General features: G+C 47.0%; 1 protein-coding gene across 1 annotated transcript in view; it reads right to left on the bottom strand.

Moving 5' to 3' along the window:
* LOC141476561 (netrin receptor DCC) overlaps nt 1–24,032 on the bottom strand; it is a 581,575-nt gene that overhangs the window by 114,045 nt on the left and 443,498 nt on the right. Inside the window, exon 12 of the mRNA XM_074165252.1 lies at nt 21,771–21,820. Coding sequence (XP_074021353.1) covers nt 21,771–21,820 — 50 coding nt within the window. The remainder of the gene's footprint in view (nt 1–21,770; nt 21,821–24,032) is intronic.

Genomic DNA, 24,032 nt, shown 5'->3' on the forward strand with positions numbered 1-24,032 from the left:
GGGAAGGGAAGGGAAGGGAAGGGAAGGGAAGGGAAGGGAAGGGAAGGGAAGGGAAGGGAAGGGAAGGGAAGGGAAGGGAAGGGAAGGGAAGGGAAGGGAAGGGAAGGGAAGGGAAGGGCCCTCGGTGTTTCCAGCAGCAGAGCAACATACCCAACTATGCCATATTATTGAATATGGCTCAATCTCCCTCCAAAACATCCCTGAACGGAAGGATAAAACTGCAAGAAATCAGGGACAAGCCCTGTCTGCCCCAAGAAGTGCAGCCCTACCTGCCCCGAGAAGGAAGGGACTTTAAAGCTCATCTACTCCCAACCTCCCTGCCCTGGGCAGGGACATCTCCCACTAGACCAGGTTGCTCAAAGCCCCCTCCAACCTGGCCTTGATCCACCCTCTCTGGCACCAAAATCACAGTTTCTTTCGCCAGAATGCTGCACACACCCCACTGGGTTTCTCCTTCCCTCCTGAACCTGAGCTGGACTCTACCTCCTGTGCCGCTCTGACCACGCTGTAAGTTCTGCCAGATGATCCGTACAATCACCTCCCAACCCAACCTGCCCACCGTACGTAAAGTTTGAGCACTGGAGATACTGTTTATGGAGCTATATAACAGAAGAAAGTGCGTAATATTGAGTATTATTCAAGATATGGAGAGGCTGAGAAGTAGTAAATTAGACAGAAGACAGAAAATTACTATGGCAGTAATTACTAGTGAACTAAAATGTGTGCTAATTTACAAAAATCTTAATAGCAGCTGTGCAGGAAGGTATCTGGAACTACCAGAAATCCCTCTAATTTGGGGGCAAAGGCTGCTACAGTGTATACAATCTGTAAACGTCAACGCCAAGGCATCGCTCACGGTGGTACCCGGGGGCATAACTAGAAGCAGCAGAGTAACACGAAGAGAGGGAAAATTTAGGGTGTTGCAGGAAAGACAAATAGCAATATCCAGTGAGACGCGTGACAGTGACACTGGAGCAGTCCCCCAGCCCACGTGGTGGGAAAACACCAGCACTGAAATGCTTTCTCAGTACGTGGGGTAGGTGGGGAAAGAGAGAAGAGGAAAATGAAAAGCCCCCAAATCCGTAAAACCAACTGCTGGGATCAGCGGTGCATTAGTAGCGGGACCAGAGGACACACCAACTCCTTAGAATCATAGATTCATAGAATTGTCCAGGTTGGAAGGGACCTTTGAGATCATCTAGCCCAACCATCAACCTAACCCTGATAAAAACCACCACTAAAGGAAACCTTGACCCAGAAATTATCTGCCGATTCCCCACGATGGTGAGAACAACCCTGTTAACCCCAGCGACAAGGTCCCGTATCCTCTGTCACGGCCAGGTTCAGAAAAACATCTAACTTCAACCAAGTTAGATGTTCATCTAACATCACCAAAACGACAAATAAAAATCTCCCCCCGAAATTTGTTCCTTTTTTTTTTTGTATTACAGCAGATTACGATTTTCACCTTTTAAAGGCCAATAGAAATGGAAAGATTCTCATCAATACCAGTCATTAAAATGCTGCCGTGAAAATACGTGAAGACAATAAACCAACACGGCCACGTTTTCACTGACACTGCCCCATCTTTTCCCATCGTTTGAGGAATGTTCCCATTTCCTTAACTGTCCCGGGCACATATTGCACCACAAAACGTGGTCATTTCATTCCTGCCCTTCTGGTCCCTGCTGAAAAACTAATAAAATTATGGAGTTTATAGGCAGAGCCGCACGACCATTAGTTTATTACCAAGGGAGCAAGGGAAGAAGGTGCCTCCTTCACCCCAAGAGTGTGGCCATCACCATCGCTCTTAAATTAATAGCGGGAGCTGAGTCAGGCCACCAGTGACCCCAGCCCCGAGCTGGGAAGACGCTCCATTCATCCCAGTTACACGAGCAGCCAAGGGTGAACGAGAGAATATTTTTACTCGGTGTTTTCGGAACAAAGCTATAACTTTTAATCACGGGCACAGAACCTGGCTGAGGAACCGGGCTGGAAGAGAGACATAAAACATGGAAAATGCGGCTTCTGCGAGTGGACAGAAGACCCCGTACCTCGGCACAGAAGCTCTCCGTAATTACTGTTCTCTTCTGGAATGCAAAATCAATATGGAATTAATGGTGGTGTGACAGGAGAGGGCAGGTGGAGCCATGACCGTGCCTGCTGTGGACCTCACGGCCCAGCAGGAGAAGAGCTGGAGGCACGTCCCCATGTCACCGAGGAGCCACCCCGTCCTCCTAAAGCATTTCTCCACCCAAGGGAAAGCCAAGGCATGAGTGACACAAGGCATCAACCGAGGCCATCGCCGGGGCTGTCTCTGCTGTGGGACCAGCCCTCTTCTGGGAACGGAAGCTCGTCTTGCACTAATCTACAATTTCTCCATCTTTGCACTTCTTGCTCTTTTTTGCCTTGAACCTGTTACCAGATACCTGAAGTTTCTAATAGAAAATCTTTTCTAGTCAGGTATTGGCATTTTTCAGTTGTATTTCGTACCGGCCACTTCTACTGCCAAGCCCCGAGGAAGCACCTGGGCGTGTAGAGGCATCTAAGGCCACGTCAAACCTTGGACTACAATCTTTCTCCTAGAATTGGCCCTTTTTTATCCCCTTAGTTAAATTTCTAGAAAAAAACTGGCCGTTTTCACAGGCTTTTTTCCAGGGCTCTTTCCTTTCAGGTGGAAGGAACACACGAAAAAGCAAAACCACCAAATAAAGCAGAAAACTCCTATTTTTCCATTTTTCCATATTGCCAGTGTGCATCTCTGCATAAAAGGCAATTAAAATATGATGTTAAGAAATGCTAAAGAAAACGAGGGAAGCGCAAGCGCTTGCTGTCTCTCTCTTTTTTTTTTTTTTTTTAATAGACGAAATAATACAATAAAAATAAAATCCAATTAAAAAAAAAAACTCTGCCAAAAGCTGCGTAAATCTTACGACTTGTTACAAGCCATCGGAAATCGGAGGAAGACAGACGCCCAAATTATCCTCCATCTTGAACCAGCGCTCAGCCCCAGCCCCAGAATGAATTATTTCTGTGTTTATCCCGTCCTACGGCAGGATCCCGACTCCGTAAACTTTTATGACAAGCCATTCCCAAATTTCCGATGGCTCATTTGATTGTGTTTGGGTGGAGCAGAAGAGCCTTGTCCTAACGAGGGAAGAAATAATAGCGGAATAAACACTCCGGCGGCGGGATGCAGCCAGTTATTTGCAGGGCCAGCATCGTTAAGGCTGAGCTTGCTCCATACGCTTCATCTTAGAATCACAGAATCATCCAGGTTGGAAGAGACCCTTGGGATCATCGAGTCCAACCATCTACCCTACACTACAAAGTTCTCCCCTATATCATATCCTGATATAAAGTGGAAAAAAGCAGGAATTAGCACAGGAGTTAGGGCCAGAAATACGTATTTGTGCCGTGCCGCCCTCTCCCTGCGATACCCCGGCTCGTGGCGGCTCCTCCCGTCGAACCGTTGCAATCAGGGTATATTTACTCCCAGATCTGAGGAGGTTCGGGAAGCACGGAAATGGGGAAATCGCTCGCTGGCGTGATTAAATCACGGCTCCTCAGAAGCAACACGCCCGTCACTCTTCATTGAATTGGGCTGTATGAATACACTTCTACTCTTTTTTTTTTTTTAAAGTAATTAGCAAGGAATTCAATAAGAGGCTTAGATAACATCTTTCAAAATAAATAGGGAATGAGAAAACGCTGGGAAGAATAATCCAGCCCTGGCTTTATCAACCCCGTCCCCCCGCGCCGGGCTGGCCTTGAGGAGCATCCTCAGAGCCCACCACTACGGACCCAAGGGCAAAAGGCAGGAGGACATCGCAACCATCCGACAGCCTGATTCAGGCTCTTCTTTTTTATTTTATATCCATTTCTTAAGCTCTTTATAATTCTAAGGAAGAGCCGTGTAAGGCTCTTCTAAAGAGCCCTTTCTTTTAATCCTTTCGGGCTGAGCACTGCCCGAGCTGGGGTTGTCTTGGACATGTAAATCCAGGAGACAGCCTTTCCCTTCAGCCCTTGAATATAATATAAACCCATAATATAAAAATATAAAGCCATAAATAAAACCCTAACTGTCCCTTTGCTCCGAGGCAGCTTGGTTTACACCAACTGCTGGCTGCCTTTAAGCATGTAGAAGTAAAGGATTTCTATTAAAGTACCCTTAGAAGTGATATTTCTGGAAGACACTTCTCTAGAAACACTACTCTTTCCATCAGCAAGACTGACCTCCTTCAGTAGCAAAACTGCTACAATTTCTGAAACTTCCCAAGTTTTTCAGTCCACGTGAGCATCATTCTACCTCGGTGGCCAACAAAGACCACTTGCAACCAGTGAAACCAGCAGCAATCGCTGCAGTGATCCAGGGGAACAAGCGGGCCTTGCTGAAGCCAGAGCAAGCAAAGTCCTGGGAGGACTTTGGAGAAGACCTAAAGGAAGAAAATACCTAATTCATTCATCAGCTTCTGGCCAGTCTTGGGGTTACAGGTCCCCATATTTGACTCAATTTGCTCGTGCCTGAAAGAAAATAGTCTCCCAGTGCCACAGAATCATAGAATCAGTTTGGTTGGAAGAGAACTTTAAGGTCATCAAGTCCAACCATCAACCCAACACTGACAAAACCACCACTAACCCATGTTCTTCAGCACCACGTCTGCCCGGCTTTGAACTCCCTCCAGGGATGGTGACTCCACCAATGCCCTGGGCAGCCTCTTCCAAGGCTTGACAACCCCTTCCATGAAGACATGTTTCCCAATATCCATCCTAAACCTCCCCTGGTGCAACTTGAGGCCATTTCTTCTTCTCCTTCTGCCTGTGTCCAAGAGCTTTGCTCCCTGCAATTAATCCCGTTTGTCAATTAATTCTAAAACCTGATTCAGCTCAAAAGATGAGCAGGGTTGCAAGCTGCAGTGACGGGTCCCTCCGTGCCCGTGGGGTATTTTCCCACGGGGCAGTGGCACAGGGTGGAAAACGAAGCACCCCTTTACTGCCTCCAGCGCCCTCCCTTACAGCAAACAACATCCCAAAAAATAAATCAGAACAAAAGACCGATGCATTTTCAGGCAGCGTTAAATCTTTACCTGAGAAATACAAATAGCCCTGACCAATAACTTAGAAAATAACATTTTTCTAACATATTTTCCAGCCCAGCACAAGCTCCCTTGTTTTTGCTGTGCTCTCCCTTCAGCTTTGACTCTTATTTTTTACAAGACCGAAAGCGTATTTTAGGCTCAACTGCGGCACACAGTAGCTCTGACAAGGGTTTTAAACAGCTGGAAGCTTCTGAGGACTTTCTATAGAGATGCTGAATATAATTACCGCGTAAGAGGAGCTGCAGAACAGCCACGCTGGAAATAAACTCATAAATATGCATGAGACTTCCCAAAGTTTGTTGCAGGATATCGGAGGGGAGCAGTAACGTTCAAACGGAAGGCGAAGAAACAGGCAAGCAAGCAGGAAAAAAAAAAAAAAAAAAAGTGACTTTTTAGATTAAAAGCAATCCGTTTGATGATGGAATAATTGGAGGAGCAATGACTCCTTTTGACAAGGCAGCCAAACCTCTGCAACAGCGGATTTTGAAGCAGGTGAAACCTGTAGAACTCAATTACCTTCATTACTGGTGACGAGAACTGCCTGGGGCTGAACTGCTCCAGAAAATTGCAATTAAAAATTCCAACTGCTTCTAAGAGCAAAGTACAGAAAAACGTTACTTTGTTCTAGTTAAAAATATTCTGGTATGAGGGTTTTTTTGGGTTTGTTTTTTTTTTTCTCCCCACCCGAAGGTCCCATGAGCAGCACGTTGTGTTTGTCCTGGGGATGCACCTTCCTTGTCCCCACCCCACTTCATCCATGCTGGATGGAAAGCCATCCGATGTTTTTGCCAACCTAGAGATCTTCAAAACCAGCCCAACCCACTTACAAATCTGGTGGCAATTACAACCATATATATATATATATATATAAAAATACACGCGTAATTGTTTCGCATGAGCTTTCAGCCACGCTGAACGTCTTCCTGCCCCATCTCTGCTCTGGACCACCGTGGGAAAGGACTCCAGGCCCCCGTCACGGAGCAGGTTGGATGCGGATTGTATCCCAGTCAACTCCCGCTCCGAGCAACCCGGTTATTATTAGCTGAAATCGCAGAGATCTGCAGAATGGGGCTAAAACTTCAATCCTATTTACAGAACACCCACTTTGTCGTGTGATACCCATATGAAGTTGGTTTTTTTTTTCCCCCGTTTTTTTTTTCTCAATAAACCAGAAAACTTTTTTGTCAAAACCGTATTGAAACGTCATCATCCTGCGAAGTCAAGACACAGCAGTCGGGAAACGCCGGGCAGCCTTTCCCAGGCCTGACTCACTGCACAGAATCTGATTTCTTTAACAAAATGATACTTATGAGTCCGCTTTCCCTCTGCTCACTCCACTTACTTTCCAGTCCTGGTCAGGAGATGGGAGTTACTAAGTCCTTCCAGGGATTTCTATACCGTCAGCACTTTGCAAACACTAATGAATTTAATTTATACGTTGGTTTATGAGTTTATTTTCACAGCACTCCTGTGGCAAGGATGACATTATCCCCTTTTTCTATTTGGCTGGGAAAGATTAAGCTCCGGTACTTTAGGGTGTTTTATGATGCTTACTTTGCAATTCTTTCACAGTTTTGCTCCAATTTTAGCTGCATTGGAGTTCTTCGTTTATTCAAACCACCGCTTCTATTGACTTTGCAATTGTGTCTGCTCACCACTTGAAAATGAGAGCTCCCAGCCCACGCTGGTCACCAGAAAATGAAGGTGGCACCTACTGTTGACCAGCCCAGTACAAAAACCAGGGGGAAGGATTAACACCAGCTCCTCACCACTGGGTCAAACTCTACAACGGTTCCCCTGCAGGCAAACTCCAAATGATCCTCCACACAAGCCAATCACAGCCCTGCAAGACATGGAGGCAACCACTAGTCCACCCTTATATTAATGTATCTCAAAGAGACATGGCGGCAGGAGGATGCCCTGAGACCAGCAGCGGGATGATGGTCATCGGCCACCACCTCATTGGCCTCAACTGGTGTCTGTGGAAGCAGATAGCATCGTCCTCCTGAAGGGGTTCAGTGCTGAGGCAGCACTTCCCCAAAGCTAATCGCTTCCCATGCATGAAACCACGCTAACATCCCACCAGGGAACAGTGGGGATTAATTAGTTCCTATTTCCGCGAGGCTGGAAAAATGTTCCGCGGGGCTGGAAAAATGCCTTTGTTCCAGATTTGCCACCGTTCTTGCCCAAATGTTGCAAAGCCCGTCACCATCATGCTGCCTGGACCAGTTTGCTCCAGTCTGGTCTCCTCGTTGTTGCATGTTGCATTGTGAAAGGTAAGCGCAGTCCCCACTCTCAAAGAATCACAGACTGGTTTGGGTTGGAAGGGACCTTAAAGATCACCCAGTTCCAAACCCCTGCCATGAGCAGGGACACCTCCCACCAGACCAGGTTGATCAAAGCCCTCTCCAACCTGGCCTTGAACCCTTCCAGGGATGGGGCAGCCACAACTTCTCTGGGCAACCTGGGCCAGGGTCTCACCATTCTCACAGCAAAGAAGTTCTTCCCCAGATCTCATCTCAATCTCCCCTCTTTCAGTTTAAAACCGTTCCTCCTCGTCCTATGGCTCCCCTCCCTCATCATGAGTCCCTCCTCATCTCTCCTGGAGCCCCTTGAGGGACTGGAAGGGGCTCTAAGGTCTCCCCGGAGCCTTCTCTTCTCCAGGCTGAACCCCCCCAACTCTCTCAGCCTGTCCTCACAGCAGAGGGACTCAATCCATGGATCATCTCCGTGGCCTCCTCTGGCCCCGCTCCACCAGGTCGATGTCCTTCCTGCACTGAGGAATACCAATGAAGAGTTCCTTTTCCCTCTCATCGCTTCTTTTTCTCCACTAAAACCCGCTAAGGCAGACGCTCAAAGAGCATCCTGTCACCCCAGTCTGCTGCAGGAGAGGGGACAGGGTGGCTGCAGGGACCAGACGTCCCCGAGCTGCCCCTCGGCCACGTTCTGCACGTCTACGTGAAGGGAGGGGCCGAGGTTCAGTTGGGAAACCCGGCCCTTCTACGAGAGTTCAGCAAAGGTCGGCTGCTGGATTACATTATCAGATCGAAATAATTCGGGAGTCCTTCCTAGGAATAACAATTTTAGAAGATTATAGTCATTTCTGGCACAAACCAGTCACATTGAATAAGAGACCGCATTATTATTTTATTTTTTTTTTTAAATAAGGTCATTCAAGGCCACTGATTTCACTCGCTGGACTTTAGCCAAAGAAATCTACATAAATATAAGGGATTATAAAGAAATGACATTAATTTGCACGTTATGTGTTCCCCCTGTAAAAAAAAAACCAAAAAACCAAACCCCAGAGGATCACGTATAGAAGTGGCGTATGAAGGCAGGGCACCGGCTGACGGTTAGAAGGCAACGTGCGGATGGGGTGTGCTCAAGGACCCTCTGACCTGGAAATAACACTAAAAACCATCAATTTACAGACAGGACTTGGAAACCATTCTTGCCCATCAGCTGGTAGGGGATGGGAAAAGGATGGAGGTGAGAGGACGAGACTGGACCTACTTCATGGGTCTGATCATCATCATAAAAAATGCCATTTCCCCCATCCCAGCACCTGGAAGATGAAAGTCTATTTATGAAAGCGGAGACTTCAGCAACCGGAGGCTGCTCTTCTAAGGTTTGACAACGGAAGAAAGTAAAAGGAATTATTTTAAAGAGTGAAAGTAACACCCTTAAATCAAAGAGCATCAAGCTCCGGTGTGGATGCTCTCCTTTAGAAATCATAGAATCATCTAGGTTGGAAAGGACCTTCAAGATCATCTAGTCCAACCATCACTAAACCATGTACCCCAGCACCACGGCAACCCGTCTTTTGAACACCTCCAGGGATGGTGCCTCCATCAACTCGCTTTCATTTGCTGGTGTTTCAAGGAAGACTACGCTCCACTGAAACCACAACTTTACATCTGGAGAGAATCCGTATGGGGGTTTAATGCCCTTTAATTTATGTCCGTTATCCTTACAGCTTTCACTAATTTCTCCGGAGAGGGACTTTTTATGAGGGCAAGTAGTGAAAGGACAAGGAGGAACGGTTTTAAACTGAAAGAGGGGAGATTGAGATGAGATGTGGGGAAGAACTTCTTTGCTGTGAGGGTGGTGAGACCCTGGCCCAGGTTGCCCAGAGAAGCTGGGCATTCTCTACAGGAGAAGGACATTGAGCTGCTGGAGCGTGTCCAGAGGAGAGCCACCAAGCCGGTGAGGGGTCTGGAGAACAAGTCCTAGGAGGAGAGGCTGAGGGAACTGGGCATGTTTAGTTTGGAGAAGAGGAGGCTGAGGGGAGACCTCATTGCCCTCTCCAACTCCCTAAAAGGAGGCTGTGGAGAGGTGGGTGTTGGCCTCTTCTCCCAAGGGAATAATGACAGGAGCAGAGGAGATGGTCTGAAGTTGGGGCAGGGGAGGTTTAGATTAGATATTAGGAAGAATGACTTTCCTGAGAGGGTGGTCAGGCACTGGAACAGCCTGCCCAGGGAGGTGGTGGAGTCGCCATCCCTGGAGGTATTTAAGGAACGTGTAGACGTGGCACTTCAGGGCATGCTCTAGTGCCCGAGATTGTTGGGTTGTGTCTGTTTGTGGGTGGGGGGGTGTGTGGTTGTGGGTGTTTGGTGTTGGTTTTTTGGGGGTTTTTTGGGGTTTTTTTTTGTTGTTGTTTTTTTAATGTGGTTGGACTCAATGATCTCAAAGGTCCCTTCCAACCAAGAAGATTCTGTGATTCTGTGAAATGTTGTGGCTGTAGGAAAAGCTGAGCTGGGAACGGGAGGCTGAGATCGGATTCCTCAGGAGGGAATTGATAGCAAATACGGAGTTTAAAACAACTAAAAAGTAAAATCCAAATGACCCTCACCGCTGTTTAGAGGTACATCCTCTAGGAACAACGTACGTAACCTTTAAATGTGTTACTTACAGACAAGACCACAGAGAAAGAGCTCTTTAACCTTTAAATCTATTATGTATAGGAGAGGACAGTAACGAGCATCGAGCTTAACCTTTTAGAAGGGGAAAATTTGCTGAAAACTTGGTCGATCGATACCTTCCGATTCTCACTTTTAATTACACGCATTTCTGAGGGCAGAGCTGTTTGCGGGTCATCCCTCGAACTACTCCTGCCGGAAGATGTCTCGTTAGCAAGAAAGCATGATAATTGCGTGCTCCAGAGCGCATCACGCAAGTGCAAAGAGCTATTTATCTTGAATAAGATGCTATTTTTGTTGTTGCCGCCGTTACACTTTACGGGTGTCGTCGGCGTTCGACGCTTCGCTGCTGAGTGCATGGAAACTCTCAAAGGTTGTGGTGTCAAAACCGGACAGATTCATTATGTTATGGGATTTGATTAAACCTCATCCGAGGTGATGAATGTCCCTGGCCACCTTTCCATTTAAGATAAATTTAGAGATACTATTAAAGCCACTTAATGCAGCCCGGCAACACGTGGAGCAGGAGCTCTGGGCGGTTATTTCTTAATGATAGAGACTCGGTAGCTTCTGAACGAGAGGTCTACCCAGAGACCAATAAAGCAAATTAATGAGCTATGACACTGATTAGTCCAGCTCTACGTTGCTGGGTATCTCTGAGAGGAACGATAAAAAGAGGAGGGAAGGAGAAAGGCAAGGTCAGGAGGAGCAGGCAGGGAGCAGATAGACCTTCTCCTGGTGCCTCCCACCCAAAGCCCAGAGGAAGGAGATGCTGGGATTTGATTTTCCAGGCTCAGGACAACATGATTTCCACATGCTTTTGGAAATAAAAATACCAGGTTAAAGTAGCAACATCCCTTCTAAGGTGAGCAACGTGGAAAGCTTCCGAGTCCGACTCTACTGATCATGGTTGGAACTCGATGATCTTTAAGGTCCCTCCCAACCTGAACCACTCTATGATTCTATGATCGCAAAGGGATTTTAATGGTAGCAAAAATAGTCAGTCTGGGAATGATTGTAAATGCTCTACCTAGGAGCTTGATATCTGGAAAAATAGCATCATCTAGCATGGCTCTAGGGGGTTGTCCCCGGCCCCAGTGGCAGGCGGGAATGCTGAACCAGTGGGTCTGACAGCTTCTGGGGTGTCCCTCTGGACCTCCAGCCATCACAGGCTCCAGTAGAAGTTTTGGCTATTTCCAGTGCTCCGTCCAGTTGTACCTAATGTTGGTTGTGTGGTTGAAAACCCTCCGTTTGGCATATGACGTGCACAGGGCGATGGTTTGAGACAGAGTGAATTTGGGTTTTTGCTTTATACAGCAGTGGTTTTTGATTTTTGAAAGCTGGGGAGGGGCTTCCTACAAGGGCATGTAGAGATAGGACAAGGGTAATGATTTCAAACTGAAAGAGGGGAGATTGAGATGAGATGTGGGGAAGAACTTCTTTGCTGTGAGGGTGGTGAGAGCCTGGCCCAGGTTGCCCCGAGAAGCTGTGGCTGCCCCATCCCTGGAGGGGTTCAAGGCCAGGTTGGAGGGGGCTTTGAGCAACCTGGTCTGGTGGGAGGTGTCCGTGCACAGGGCAGGGGGTGGGACTGGATGGTCTTTAAGGTCCCTTCCAACCCAAACCATTCCATGATTATGAGGCTTCTAATAGGAGTGAAGAGCTAAAAGTTTGTCTTTGGTTTAGGATGATGCCAAACAGCAGTTTTCACCCACGGGCACTGAATTACCATGACCATCACAGGCTCCATCCATAGTGAAAAGAGAGAGGACGTTTAATGCCCACGGAACTGGGAAACTTCTCTGCTTTGGGTTTCTATCCTGGGAAAAAATGTTTTTGACCTGCAATATTTCTTTTGAGCAACTGAATGATGGTTTTGTTCAAAGTCTAATATTTCCACGGTCAGTAAAACTCCAGCCTTGAGCTGGAGCCTCTCCCATTTCTTGTCATCGTAAAGACCTCCAGGTTCACTCAACCGGTTACTGCTTGGGCTGGGAAAAAAAAAAGGAGCAGAAAAATGGATAATTTAGGAAAGTGTTGAGACTGTAATAAAGCTTTTTTTGTGGTGCTTTAGCCACCCTGTAGTCTGTCCCGGTTCTGCTCTCTGCTTCACACGGGCAGGGAATGACTGAGACCCTCCCGAAGGAGACCTTGACCTCACGAGGGTCTTTGTGTTGTCAGAAGTTCCTCAAAACCCGTGAGGGTTTGGGACACAAATGCCTCCATCCCCTCCAGGAGACGCGTTTGATGCTGCACATCATTCCCTTGTTCTAACATTTACTTTTGCTCCCTTAAGAGGTCTTTATCCTTTTGCAATTAGGCAGTTAGGCTGACAAAATAATTTATAATCAGAACAAGCAGAGCAGCGCAAATCTGTTCCTAAATATATTTCTCCTTAATTTGATGTGTTGTGGTAAACAGTTTATTGGTTGATAAATACGTTCCTTGAAAATCTACCGGCGGAATCGTAGACCCGATAAGCACAACGTTGTTTTTAATATCAAAGTGAGCTTAGAGTTGCCTCTTTTCCCAGCAAAATTTTTATAGATGTGTGTATATATATTTTTATATATATATATAAAAATAAGGGATATTTTAGCTGAGAACTGGGAGCCAAGAGCTCTGTGTTTTAATCCCAGCTGGTTTAGGAGAAAAGGGTTAATTCTGTGGGTTGGTTCCATCTGTCTGTAGCAGGGCCCTACTTTCTCCTTCCAAAATTTGGAGCTTCCTGAAGTCCTCCCGCATTTGGAAAGTCGTGTAAACGCCTTCAAAACATTTTTGCCAGCATTATCTTCCAGACCCCCGTTACAATTTGGCCTTGAGTTAGACTGGACACAGCACTCGAGGTGAGGCCTCACCAGTGCCCAGTCCAGAGGCACCATCACTGCCCTACTCCTGCTGGCCACGCTGTTCCTGACACAGGCCAGGATGCCGTTGGCCTTCTTGGCCACCTGGGCACACTGCTGGCTCATGTTCAGCCGCCTGTCCACCAACACCCCCAGGTCCTTTTCTGCCGGGCAGCTTTCCAGCCACTCTTCCCCAAGCCTGTAGCGTTGCCTGGGGTTGTTGTGACCAAAATGCAGGACCCGGCACTTGGCCTTATTAAACCTCATCCCATTGGCCTCGGCCCATCGATCCAACCTGTCCAGATCCCTCTGTAGAGCCTTCCGACCCTCAAGCAGATCAACACTCCCACCTAGCTTGGTGTCATCTGCAAACTTACTGAGGGTGCACTCAACTCAATCCCCTCATCCAGATCAGCAATAAAGATATTAAACAAGACCGGACCCAAAACCGAGCCCTGAGGGACACCACTGGTGATCGGCCGCCAACTGGACAATTTACATACATCCCAGAAGTTCAGCCTCCACGGTGCTTTCCAAACACCAGCTAATTAAAGAAATTACTACGTTTTCTACATTTATTACTCAGCAGTCACTGCTGCTCAGCTCTCGGGGCTTTTTTATGCTTACTGACTCCCCGCATCCCTGCTGGAAGGTGTTTTTTGGCGAATGGGGCTGAAAAATGCAGGTTTTTTGCCAGTGTAACCTACCAGTTACGTTACACGTATCTCAGCGACGCGTAACGTTGTCAGTATTTATCCCTTTGAAAAAGCTGCTCGGGTCTCAAGTCTTTCTGTCTGTAAAATGGCTTAACCGCTCCCACCAGCATCCCGGGGCAGCTGCTTTGCATCCCGCTCCTCCCAAATCCGAGGCTGGGAAAGACACTCGGCACCCGACACGACCGGAGCTGACCGATGGATCGGTGCTTTGTGAACCTCACCCGGGGAGCCGGGGGGAGGCACCGAGGGGCTCCCCGTCAGCGGGACGGGATGCGGCTCCTCTATTCCAGGTCAGATCCCGGCATGCCCTGCTGGTTCCTTAGGCAGGTTTTAAACTGCGTTGGCAAGATAAGGGATAATTACAGAATGGAACAAAAAGGAAGCGGAATGGAATAGAATGGAATGGAAAGGAAACAATGGGAAGAAGAAGGGGAAAGGGGAAAGGGGAGAGGGAAGGAATTGGAATAGAATGGAATGGAATGGAATGGAATAGAATAGAATAGAATAGAATAGAATAGAATAGAATAGAATAGAATTAGAATAAGATAGAATTAGAATAGAATTAATAGAATAGAGAATAGAGTAGAATTAGAATGGAATAGAATTAGAATAGAATTAATAGAATAGAATAGAATTAGAATAGGATAGAATTAGAATAGAATTAATAGAATTAGAACAGAATTAGAACAGAATTAGAACAGAAATAGAATAGAACTGAATTAGAATAGGCTAGAATTAGAATAGAATTGGAAAAGAATTGAATTAGAATAGAATTTGAATAGATTAGAACAGAATTAGAATAGAACTGAAATAGAATAGGATAGAATTAGAACAGAATGAATAGAGTTAGAATAGAACAGAATTAGAAGAGAATAGAATTTGAATAGAATTTGAATAAAATTAGAACAGAATTCTAACCGAACAGAATTAGAAAGAGAGGAGAGGAGAGGAGAGGAGAGGAGAGGAGAGGAGAGGAGAGGAGAGGAGAGGAGAGGAGAGGAGAGGAGAGGAGAGGAGAGGAGAGGAGAGGAGAGGAGAGGAGAGGAGAGGAGAGGAGAGGAGAGGAGAATGGAATTAGAGTATTTTTAGTTGGAAGGGACCTCCAATGATCACCTAGTCCAACCGCCTGACCACTTCAGGGCTGACCACAAGTTAAAGCACGTTATTTAAGGATACTCTCCAAATGCCTCTTAAGCACCGCCAGGCTTGGGGCATCCACCACCTGTTCCAGGGTTACACCACCCTGTCAGTAAAGAAATGCTTCCTCATGTCAAGCCTGAGCATTATAAATAATGCTTACTCGGGGGAAAAATACCTCCTACGCCAACCAAATATTCCAGGTATGATAAAAGACACTAAATGGGATATATTGCACCTATTTGAAGCACCCTGTCCAGCCTGAAAAGCAGCATTAGCTCTTGATATTGCTTTATCATAAAGGGCCCAATCCATCCTCATCCTCCAGCCAGGCAGTGGTGCCAGAGGGGGATGATGTACAGCTCAGCAACGATTCCTCCGAAGCTTTAGGATGCATTTATAGCACATTTTAATGTACATTTAGTAGCGGAGCGATGTTAAGCAGCTGAGGCAAATGCAGGCTGACAGGACGGTTCATCTCCCTGGCCACGCTGGAGTGTATCGCTTGCCGCCGGTGCAAAGCAGCCTCCAGACCCAGACGCCAAGAAATGGCGGGGGGGTGGGGTGGGGGGGAGAAGAGGATTTTGCAGCGGTAACATCTGGCTCCTGCCTGTCTCACGTCTGCCACGGAGCATCCCAAGGCAAGTCTCCGCCTGCCTGCATCCTCCTCCCCGGCAGAAATCAACGGAGGGGCCAAAAGCAGAGGGAAAGGAAGAAAAACTTCATAAAATTTTAGGTTGACAGCCCCAAAAAATCCTAAAGGCTTCATTCTCTTTACCAAAGAGTTTGGTGATGACTTTAATTTGGAGACCGCTACATTTTTCCAGTGGCTGACCTTTGTGTAAATGATGTAAAACTCCTTGACGAGAAGCTTGTTTCCTTCAGCACATCCCTTCTGGCCACAAATAAGGGTCAATGTAAAATGTCCCATTAGGTGAGCACCTCTAAGAGCCGGCAGCTCATGTGAAGTGCCTAAATCCTTTCGGATAAAATAATTTAGGAAAGGGACAGAGAAACAATATATTAAAAACTAAAATCAAGGTGATTTAAAAAAGTATAGCTCCAAAGTACCCAGCCACTCTATATCCTACCTATGGAGCATCTCCAGCAGCCACGTATCTGGGCATTTAAACGGTGTGAAATTAAGTGATGTGTTAGGGGTGGAGGTCCTGACACCCTCTATCCCACCTCTTCTGACAATAAAATACACTCTCCGAGGCCGCAGAGACTTTTTTTGCCAGGAATAACTGACCACAGGAGGCCAAAAGAAGGGGAGAGCTTTGCTCAGCGCGTGTTAAACCATATAATTATTGACAGTGGAAAGAGCTACGGATTAATCCTCAGCAAAGTGCTCCAAACGATGATTCCATGATAAATGTGGAATTCAAGTCTACGATCCACAGCTACTTCTAGCTGGAGCCACCTTCTCCTTTGTTAAATTTGATATAAAACTCTATTTTATTAATGTGAGCTAACGATTAAGAAAACTCTTCCTGCAGCTTATTTATAGGTATTTTTTAAATCTCATAAATAGCACAAACTTTGATGTGCTGTATGATTCTGCAAACAGTACGACCATGTAATAACCACAAAGATTTTTTTTTAGGTACAGATATAAACACACACCAAAGAAATGACACAAAAAGCCAGATTCATGACGTCTCTTTTAGCTTTTCCCAGGAGAACGTGACTGGTCCTATGAAAAAAATCTCCCCCCCAACTCGTCAAAGTGGGATTAAATCGCTACTAAACACGACCAAAGAAATTCATAGATTCATAGATTGGTCCAGGCCGGAAGGGACCTCCAAAGGTCATCTAGTCCAACCTCCCCACAGTCAGCAGGGACACCCCCAACTAGACCAGGTTGCCCAGGGCCTCGTCGAGCTTCACCTTGAATATCTCAAGGGAAGGGGCCTCAACCACCTCCCTGGGCAACCTGTTCCAGTGTTCCACCACCCTCATGGTAAAGAATTTTTTCCTAATATCCAATCTAAATCTCCCCTTCTCCAACTTCAAACCATTGCCCCTCGTCCTGTCACTGCAGGCCTTTGTAAACAGACCCTCCCCAGCCTTCCTGTAGCCCCCCTCAGGTACTGGAAGGCCGCTATGAGGTCTCCCCGGAGCCTCCTTTTCTCCAAGCTGAACAACCCCAGCTCCCTCAGCCTGTCCTCATAGGAGAGGTGCTCCAGCCCCCTGATCATTTTGGTGGCCCTCCTCTGGACCCGCTCCATCAGGTCCATGTCCTTTCTATATTGAGGGCTCCAGACCTGCACACAGTGCTCCAGGTGAGGTCTCACCAGAGCAAAGTGGCAGAATCACCTCTCTGGATCTGCTGGCAACACTTCTTTTGATGCAGCCCAGGATGGGATTGGCCTTCTGGGCTGCGAGAGCCCATTGCCTGCTCATGTCCAGCTTCTCGTCCATCAGCACCCCCAAGTCCCTTTCCTCAGGGCTGCTTTCTGATACCTCATCCCCCAGTCTGTATTTATACTGAGGATTGTTTCTTCCCAGGTGCAGAATCCTGCACTTGCTTTTGTTGAACCTCATGAGGTTCAACTGGGCCCACCTCTCCAGCCTGTCCAGGTCCCTCTGAATGACATCCCGTCCCTCCGGTGTATCGACAACACCACACAGCTTGGTGTCATCTGCAAACTTGCTGATGGTGCTCTCAATCCCTCTGTCTATGTCTTTGATAAAAATGTTAAACAGTACTGGTCCCAGCACGGACCCTTGAGGGACACCACTAGTCACTGCTCTCCATCTGGACTTAAAGCCATTGAGTACCACCCTCTGGGTGCGACCATTCAGCTTCTGAATTCTGAATTCTGCTTCTCCACTCAGTTCCAATTATTTCCTCGCTTTTCTCTGTATTGTAAAATGGGAAGACGAAATAAAGTTGCATACGGTTTTAATTGGATAAATCTATAGCTATTTACGCGCTCCTGATTTGCTAATTAGTACCTAGTATTTAAAAAATTACAGAAAGTAAAAACACACCAATATTTAAAGCAAGGAAGCAAAGAAGTAAACAAAGACATAAATAGCCACAAACAGTTGCCTTCGTGCCGGTGCTTGAAAAGGGTGGAAAAAAACCAAGCTCCAAGAAAAAAAAAACTCCTCAAATAAAAAAGAAAAGGAGCAAATTCTCAGCTTTCCGGCTCTTGGCCCCCAGCTACAGCCACACAAATCGTGTGCCAGCTCCGAAAGAGTTCAGATCCGCTGGATCTGCCCCCAAACCGCAATATCTTTATTTTTTTGCTTTTTGGACTTTGGTAAGGCCTTCGACACCGTCCCTCACGGCATTCTCCTGGAGAAATTGGAGAATCATGGCACAGACAAGTGTACCCTCCGCTGGATAAAAAACTGGCTGGATGGCCGTGCCCAGCGAGTTGTGATTAATGGAGCAAAATCTGGCTGGCGGCCGGTCATCAGTGGTGTCCCTCAGGGCTCAGTTTTGGGGCCAGTCTTGTTCAATATCTTCATTGATGATCTAGAGAAGGGGATTGAGTGCACCCTCAGTAAGTTTGCAGATGACACCAAGCTAGGTGGGAGTGTTGATCTGCTTGAGGGTCGGAAGGCTCTACAGAGGGACCTGGACAGGTTGGATGGATGGGCCAAGGCCAATGGGATGAGGTTCAATCAGGCCAAGTGCCGGGTCCTGCATTTTGGTCACAACAACCCCAGGCAACGCTACAGGCTTGGGGAAGAGTGGCTGGAAAGCTGCCCAGCAGAAAAGGACCTGGGGGTGTTGGTGGACAGCCGGCTTAACATGAGCCAGCAGTGTGCCCAGGTGGCCAAGAAGGCCAATAGCATCCTGGCTTGTATCAGGAACAGCATGTCCAGCAGGAGCAGGGCAGTGATGGTGCCTCTGGACTGGGCACTGGTGAGGCCTCACCTCGAGTGCTGTGTTCAGTTCTGGGCCCCTCACTACAGGAAGGACATTGAGCTGCTGGAGCATGTCCAGAGGAGAGCCACCAAGCCGGTGAGGGGTCTGGAGAACAAGTCCTAGGAGGAGAGGCTGAGGGAACTGGGCATGTTTAGTTTGGAGAAGAGGAGGCTGAGGGGGGACCTCATTGCCCTCTCCAACTCCCTGAAACTGTAGAGAGGCGAGGGTTGGCCTCTTCTCCCAAGGGAATAACGACAGGACCAGAGGAGATGGTCTGAAGTTGGGGCAGGGGAGGTTTAGATTAGATATCAGGAAGAATGACTTTCCTGAGAGGGTGGTCAGGCACTGGACCAGCCTGCCCAGGGAGGTGGTGGAGTCGCCATCCCCGGAGGTATTTAAGGAACGTGTAGACGTGGCACTTCAGGGCATGCTCTAGTGCCCGAGATTGTGGGGTTGTGGTGGGGTGTTGTGTGTGAGGTTGTGGGTGTGGGGTTTAGTTGGTGGGTGCTTTTTTTTTTTTTTGGTTTTTTGTTTTGTTTGCTTGTTTGTTTGTTTTTGTCTGTTGTGGGGTTTTTTTGGTTGGTTGGTTGGTTTTTTTTAATGTGGTTGGATTCGATGATCTCAAAGGTCCCTTCCAACCACTAAGATTCTGTGATTCTGTGATTTATTCCCACAGCCCCAGCAAAGTGCAGATCCCCTTCTTCTCCAGATGACTCTCTTCACGGCCTTCTCCTTAAGCAACGCAGGGCGTTTTCAAACAAAAGAAGTCAGAATAAATCCCTTCTTGCTTATTAGATCATCTCTCTCCAATTAAAAGGCCGTGCAAGCACCTTGTGCTACTGGTATCGAATCGCCCCTTCTTTTTCTCAGCCGCTTGGGCGTCGCGTTTCTCAGGGAAATCTCTTTTAAGCAGGGAACTGTATTTCTGTCACAGCCCTCCCCGTTATCAATTCTCATCTGACCCAGGTCCCCAGTCCCAGAGCACCATCAATATTAAGCAATAATCTTGATAAGAGCAATTCATATCGAGCATCTTCCATTTGCTCGGCCATCTCCCTTGGGTTATTGAATTAATAGATTCTGCCACCGCCAAAGAAAAATAGCATACCCAGAGAAATCTTATTAAACCAGAGATAAAAATTTAAACAATTCTGGGTACTGCCAAGGCCAGCCTTTGGGCTCTCCCGTGCCCCGCTCAAATCCACTCGGCAAACTATCGGGGTTGTTTAGAGATTTGTTTTGATTTCACCCGGTTGGGGAATTACGAGCGTTTAATCAAATGAATTCCGACTCCTGCCAAGACAGAAGAAAAGCAAGAAGACGATAACAAAATAGAGCGTAGAATACAACATTCTGGGTTGTACCAGCCTTTCACAAGAGCGGGAGACTGCGTAGAACGTGGTATAAAGTGAGCAACTGAGTTGCGCCTCAACCACAAATGCCACAGGAGCTGTACTGCAGAAGAACGGGCACGGGGGTTTTGGGGGAAGGTCTTTGAAGCCGGTTCTTCCCCTTGAAAAACCTTTTTATGCCTGAAGATTCAACGTGTCCAGTTCATTTCTAGCTTTGCTGTTCCCTATTACCTAGATGTGAGTATTTAGATCCTATTTGAGCTTTATCGAGGTTCGGATACGCGGGTATCGGCGTTTTCCCACCTTACCTGGCGGATACAGCCCCGAAGAGCCCCAACCGGTTCCACATCTCTCTCTCTCCCTAATAAAGCTCCCAGATTTCAAACACCAGCCCTTAAAATACCTTTTTCCACCTGTCCCACCGGGTACCAGATTTAAAGCTGATTTAAAACCGATACTCTGATGGCGAGAGGGATGCTGTGGGAGGTCTCGCATCCCCCTCCGCCCAGATTTGAGCATCCCCGCGCCATCCCAAGCTGGAATATCCAAAGCACCATCCCCGCCCCCCCCCCCCCCCCCCCAGCGGCTTGTTTCCTATTTTTGTTCCCAGCTTTTTAAACGTAAATGATGGCCACAAAAGGTCACGGAACGCAATCAGCCGCTCTGTGACATTTTACCTGGAGAATAAGCACGAAAAAAAAGCAAACGCAAAGGGTTGGAACAAGATGTGCCAAGACACCGATGCCCTTTGGGCACTACGTCTAAGAGGAATTTAAAAGTAACTGGAGCCGGGCGCATTAAAAAATAAAAAAAATAAAAAAAATAAAAAAGCAGCCTATACATTCGATGTCATGAAAACAAGCAGCGGAGGGAGAAAGATCAAACTGACAGGTACTCGGTGTTCCCAGCAAATCAGGGATAATATAAACGTTCCTTAAACTGCAGTTTATCCTCGTGAGTGAGCTTTGGGCTCCTGCTCTTCGGTAGCGGGGCAAAAGGACATCTCCAAAGATCCGAGGGGACACCCAGACGGGATGCTTCGGGTGGGGTTTTTTGTGCCTTTCTTTTATGCACTGAAAGCGGGAGCTTTTCCGTGCCCAACCGGGCCTATCATTAAAATCAGAATAAAAGCTTCTGTAGCTCCAATAAATGGCAGGAACGAATGAAAAGAAAGAAGCTAAAACATGTTCAGAATATATTCAGAAACAGCGCTCCAGTAGTAAACATAATTAACACCTATTATGTACAATATTATCCCGTGAAATATTATCAACCACTTCACTGGGGATATGTAAAGACTTTTTTTAAGAAGGAAAGTACTGGATTTAAGAGAAAGAAACGCACCTTTGAGTAAACATATATATTTGTTGGAATAAACAAGCTGACAACAGACTTACCTGCCCGTGGTGCATTTAACCCACCGATAAAATATTTCTTCCCCCCCTCCCCGCCCCCGGAATAGCTCTGCTTCTCATTATTCCCTGACATCGTTCCATTTAATCAAAGCGCAGTTAGGTTTACTGCAGCTGTTAATCTGCAATCAGGGAACAGCTTCTGCTTGTTCACCTCCGTTTAAGTGACACCACCGTCGCTGAAGCCTCTCTGGGAAAATCACCGCTTCCCTCTAAAACACCTTTTTTGGGGGGGGGTTTCAGTTCTTATTTTAAACGTGATCTCCCGGACAAGTGAAGGGAACCTTCTGCAAGGAGCAGATCGGGTGCATTTTGATATAAAAAAGCTACCCAGAAAATGGAAATATTTAGGCAAATACTGGTGATTTCTGGCCTGGAGGTGCCGGGGACGTGGCAGACTTACCCTGGAGTTAACCACTTCCAAGGAGACGTTCTGAGGCATCGCGCTGGGCACTGAAAGGGAAGAAAAACAAAAAGAAATGGGAAATACTGCCGTTAGCGTCTAAGCCAGACGAGGTCACGTCAAATATTTCTCCCGTCGGAAAGAAAAAGAGCGCGGCTTTTTACACCTAGTTTATAATCTGATCACAACCGTGCAGCTAATCCAGGTGGCACTTCAGAGGTCCCCCAGGGAGAGAAAAACCAAACGCATCTGTTCATTTCTTCCCATTTTTTTGATAGACCTATTAGTAAGCCCTTTAAAGAGCCACTCAGCAGCCTCCCCGCGGCGAGACCCGCGACTGGAATGCAGCTATTTGTTATAAACTTGGTGAGAAACAAACAAGGAGAAGCCACAATTAATCTGGCTTTTTGTTATTCGAGTGCATTTCAGAATAGATCTATCATATACAGGAGAGGAGGGCACTCCTCCCAGTGGCACCAGTGCACCCTGTTTGTACCGATGCCTAAGGGGGAACGAGAAAACACTTTGTCTTTAGATATTATTTAAAAAAACCGGTGTGTTACGTCAAGGCTACGCTTGCTGTACGTATTATAATCCATACCTGGTTTTATACAACTCAACTTTCTGATAAACATTCTGATAAATATCACTCTTAAATGGGACTAATAGCTCTTGCTGATGGCAAATACTAATTCCACCGCTGAGGGGCCAAGAGCCGTTCGCACTTGGTGAGGCATCAACTCCCTGATGTGGACACGAAGCTTTATTTCCCTTTATTTTTGTCCTTTATTTCCCCTTTCAGAGGAATAACGCCTGCCTGCTGACCCGGGCTACGGAACGGCTGAAAAGCTTTCCTTACAGGAAACTGGCCCTGAATTTGGGAAGAAAGAGATGAAGCAGCAGCACGGCAAATATCTAATTTCAGAATAGTAATTTGTAATGCAATGCATTAGGGAAAACGAGAGAAAATGATTTTTCGGTACACACGTGTGAATATGACTCAAAGCAAAGTTGTTTAAACCCTTTTCACATGATATTAACAAGAACACTCGGGCAAAATCAATCCCATTGCAGTTCTCACAGAATCACAGAGCATCACAGAATGCTATGGGGTTGGAAGGGACCTCTGGAGATCATCTAGTCCAACCCCCTGTCAGAGCAGGGCCACCCACAGCAGGTTGTACAGGAATGTCTCCAGGTGGGGTTTGAATGTCTCCAGAGATGGAGACTCCACCACCTCTCTGGGCAGCCTCTTCCAGGGCTCTGACACCCTCACAGGAAAGAAGTTCCTCCTCATGTTGAGATGGAACTTCTTATATTCAAGTTTGTGCCCATTCCCTCTTGTCCTGTCCCTGGGCACCACTGAAAAAAGCCTGGCCCCATCCTCCTGACACCCACCCTTGAAGTATTTAGAGGCATCCATCAGATCCCCCCTCAGGCTTCTCTTCTCCAGACTCAAGAGACCCAAGAAGTCCCTCAGCCTTTCCTCAGCAGAGAGATGCTCCAGGCCCCTCAGCACCTTCGTACCCCTCTGCTGTCCCCTCTCCAGCAGTTGCCTGTCCTTCTGGAACTGGGGAGCCCAGAAGTGGACCCAGTGCTCCAGCTGTGGCCTCCCCAGGGCAGAGCAGAGGGGGAGGATGACCTCCCTCCACCTGCTGGTCACACTCTTCCTGATGCCCCCCAGGATGCCATTGGCCTTCTTGGCCACAAGGGCACATTGCTGGCTCATGGGCATCCTGGTGTCCACCAGGACTCCCAGGTCTCCACACATTTGAATCAGTTCAAAGACCTACAAAGAATGATCTGAGACCTGCAACATCTTAGAGCCCAAATAAATTAATTTGACTTAAAGAAGTGTAGTGTTAAGAAGTGCTTGGATTATTATCTGTTGTTATCTGAATGGGGAAAGGACTTCAGGCTGTGGGGAATAATTTAATAGGCAAAGAGCTATGAGCTGGATTCACAGAATCCCATGGAAGTTGGAGTCCTATGGAGTTGGAAGGGACCTCTGGAGATCATCCAGTCCAACCCCCTGCCAAAGCAGGGCCACCTACAGCAGCATTCCATCTGTAGTAGAAATCAGGCATAACCTTCTTTTCAACTTCAGCCTTCACTGAAAATTGCTGTCCAGGAGTGGGACATACATCACCAACCAGATATATACACACATAAATTTTTCTGCAAATCACTTATTCTGGCCAAAGCTTTCCCCAGAAGGAACTGGTGAAATTCTATGCACTGTATAAAGGAGGACATAAAGGG

This window comes from Numenius arquata, chromosome W (genome assembly GCF_964106895.1).
Source record: "Numenius arquata chromosome W, bNumArq3.hap1.1, whole genome shotgun sequence".
NCBI lineage: Eukaryota > Metazoa > Chordata > Aves > Charadriiformes > Scolopacidae > Numenius > Numenius arquata.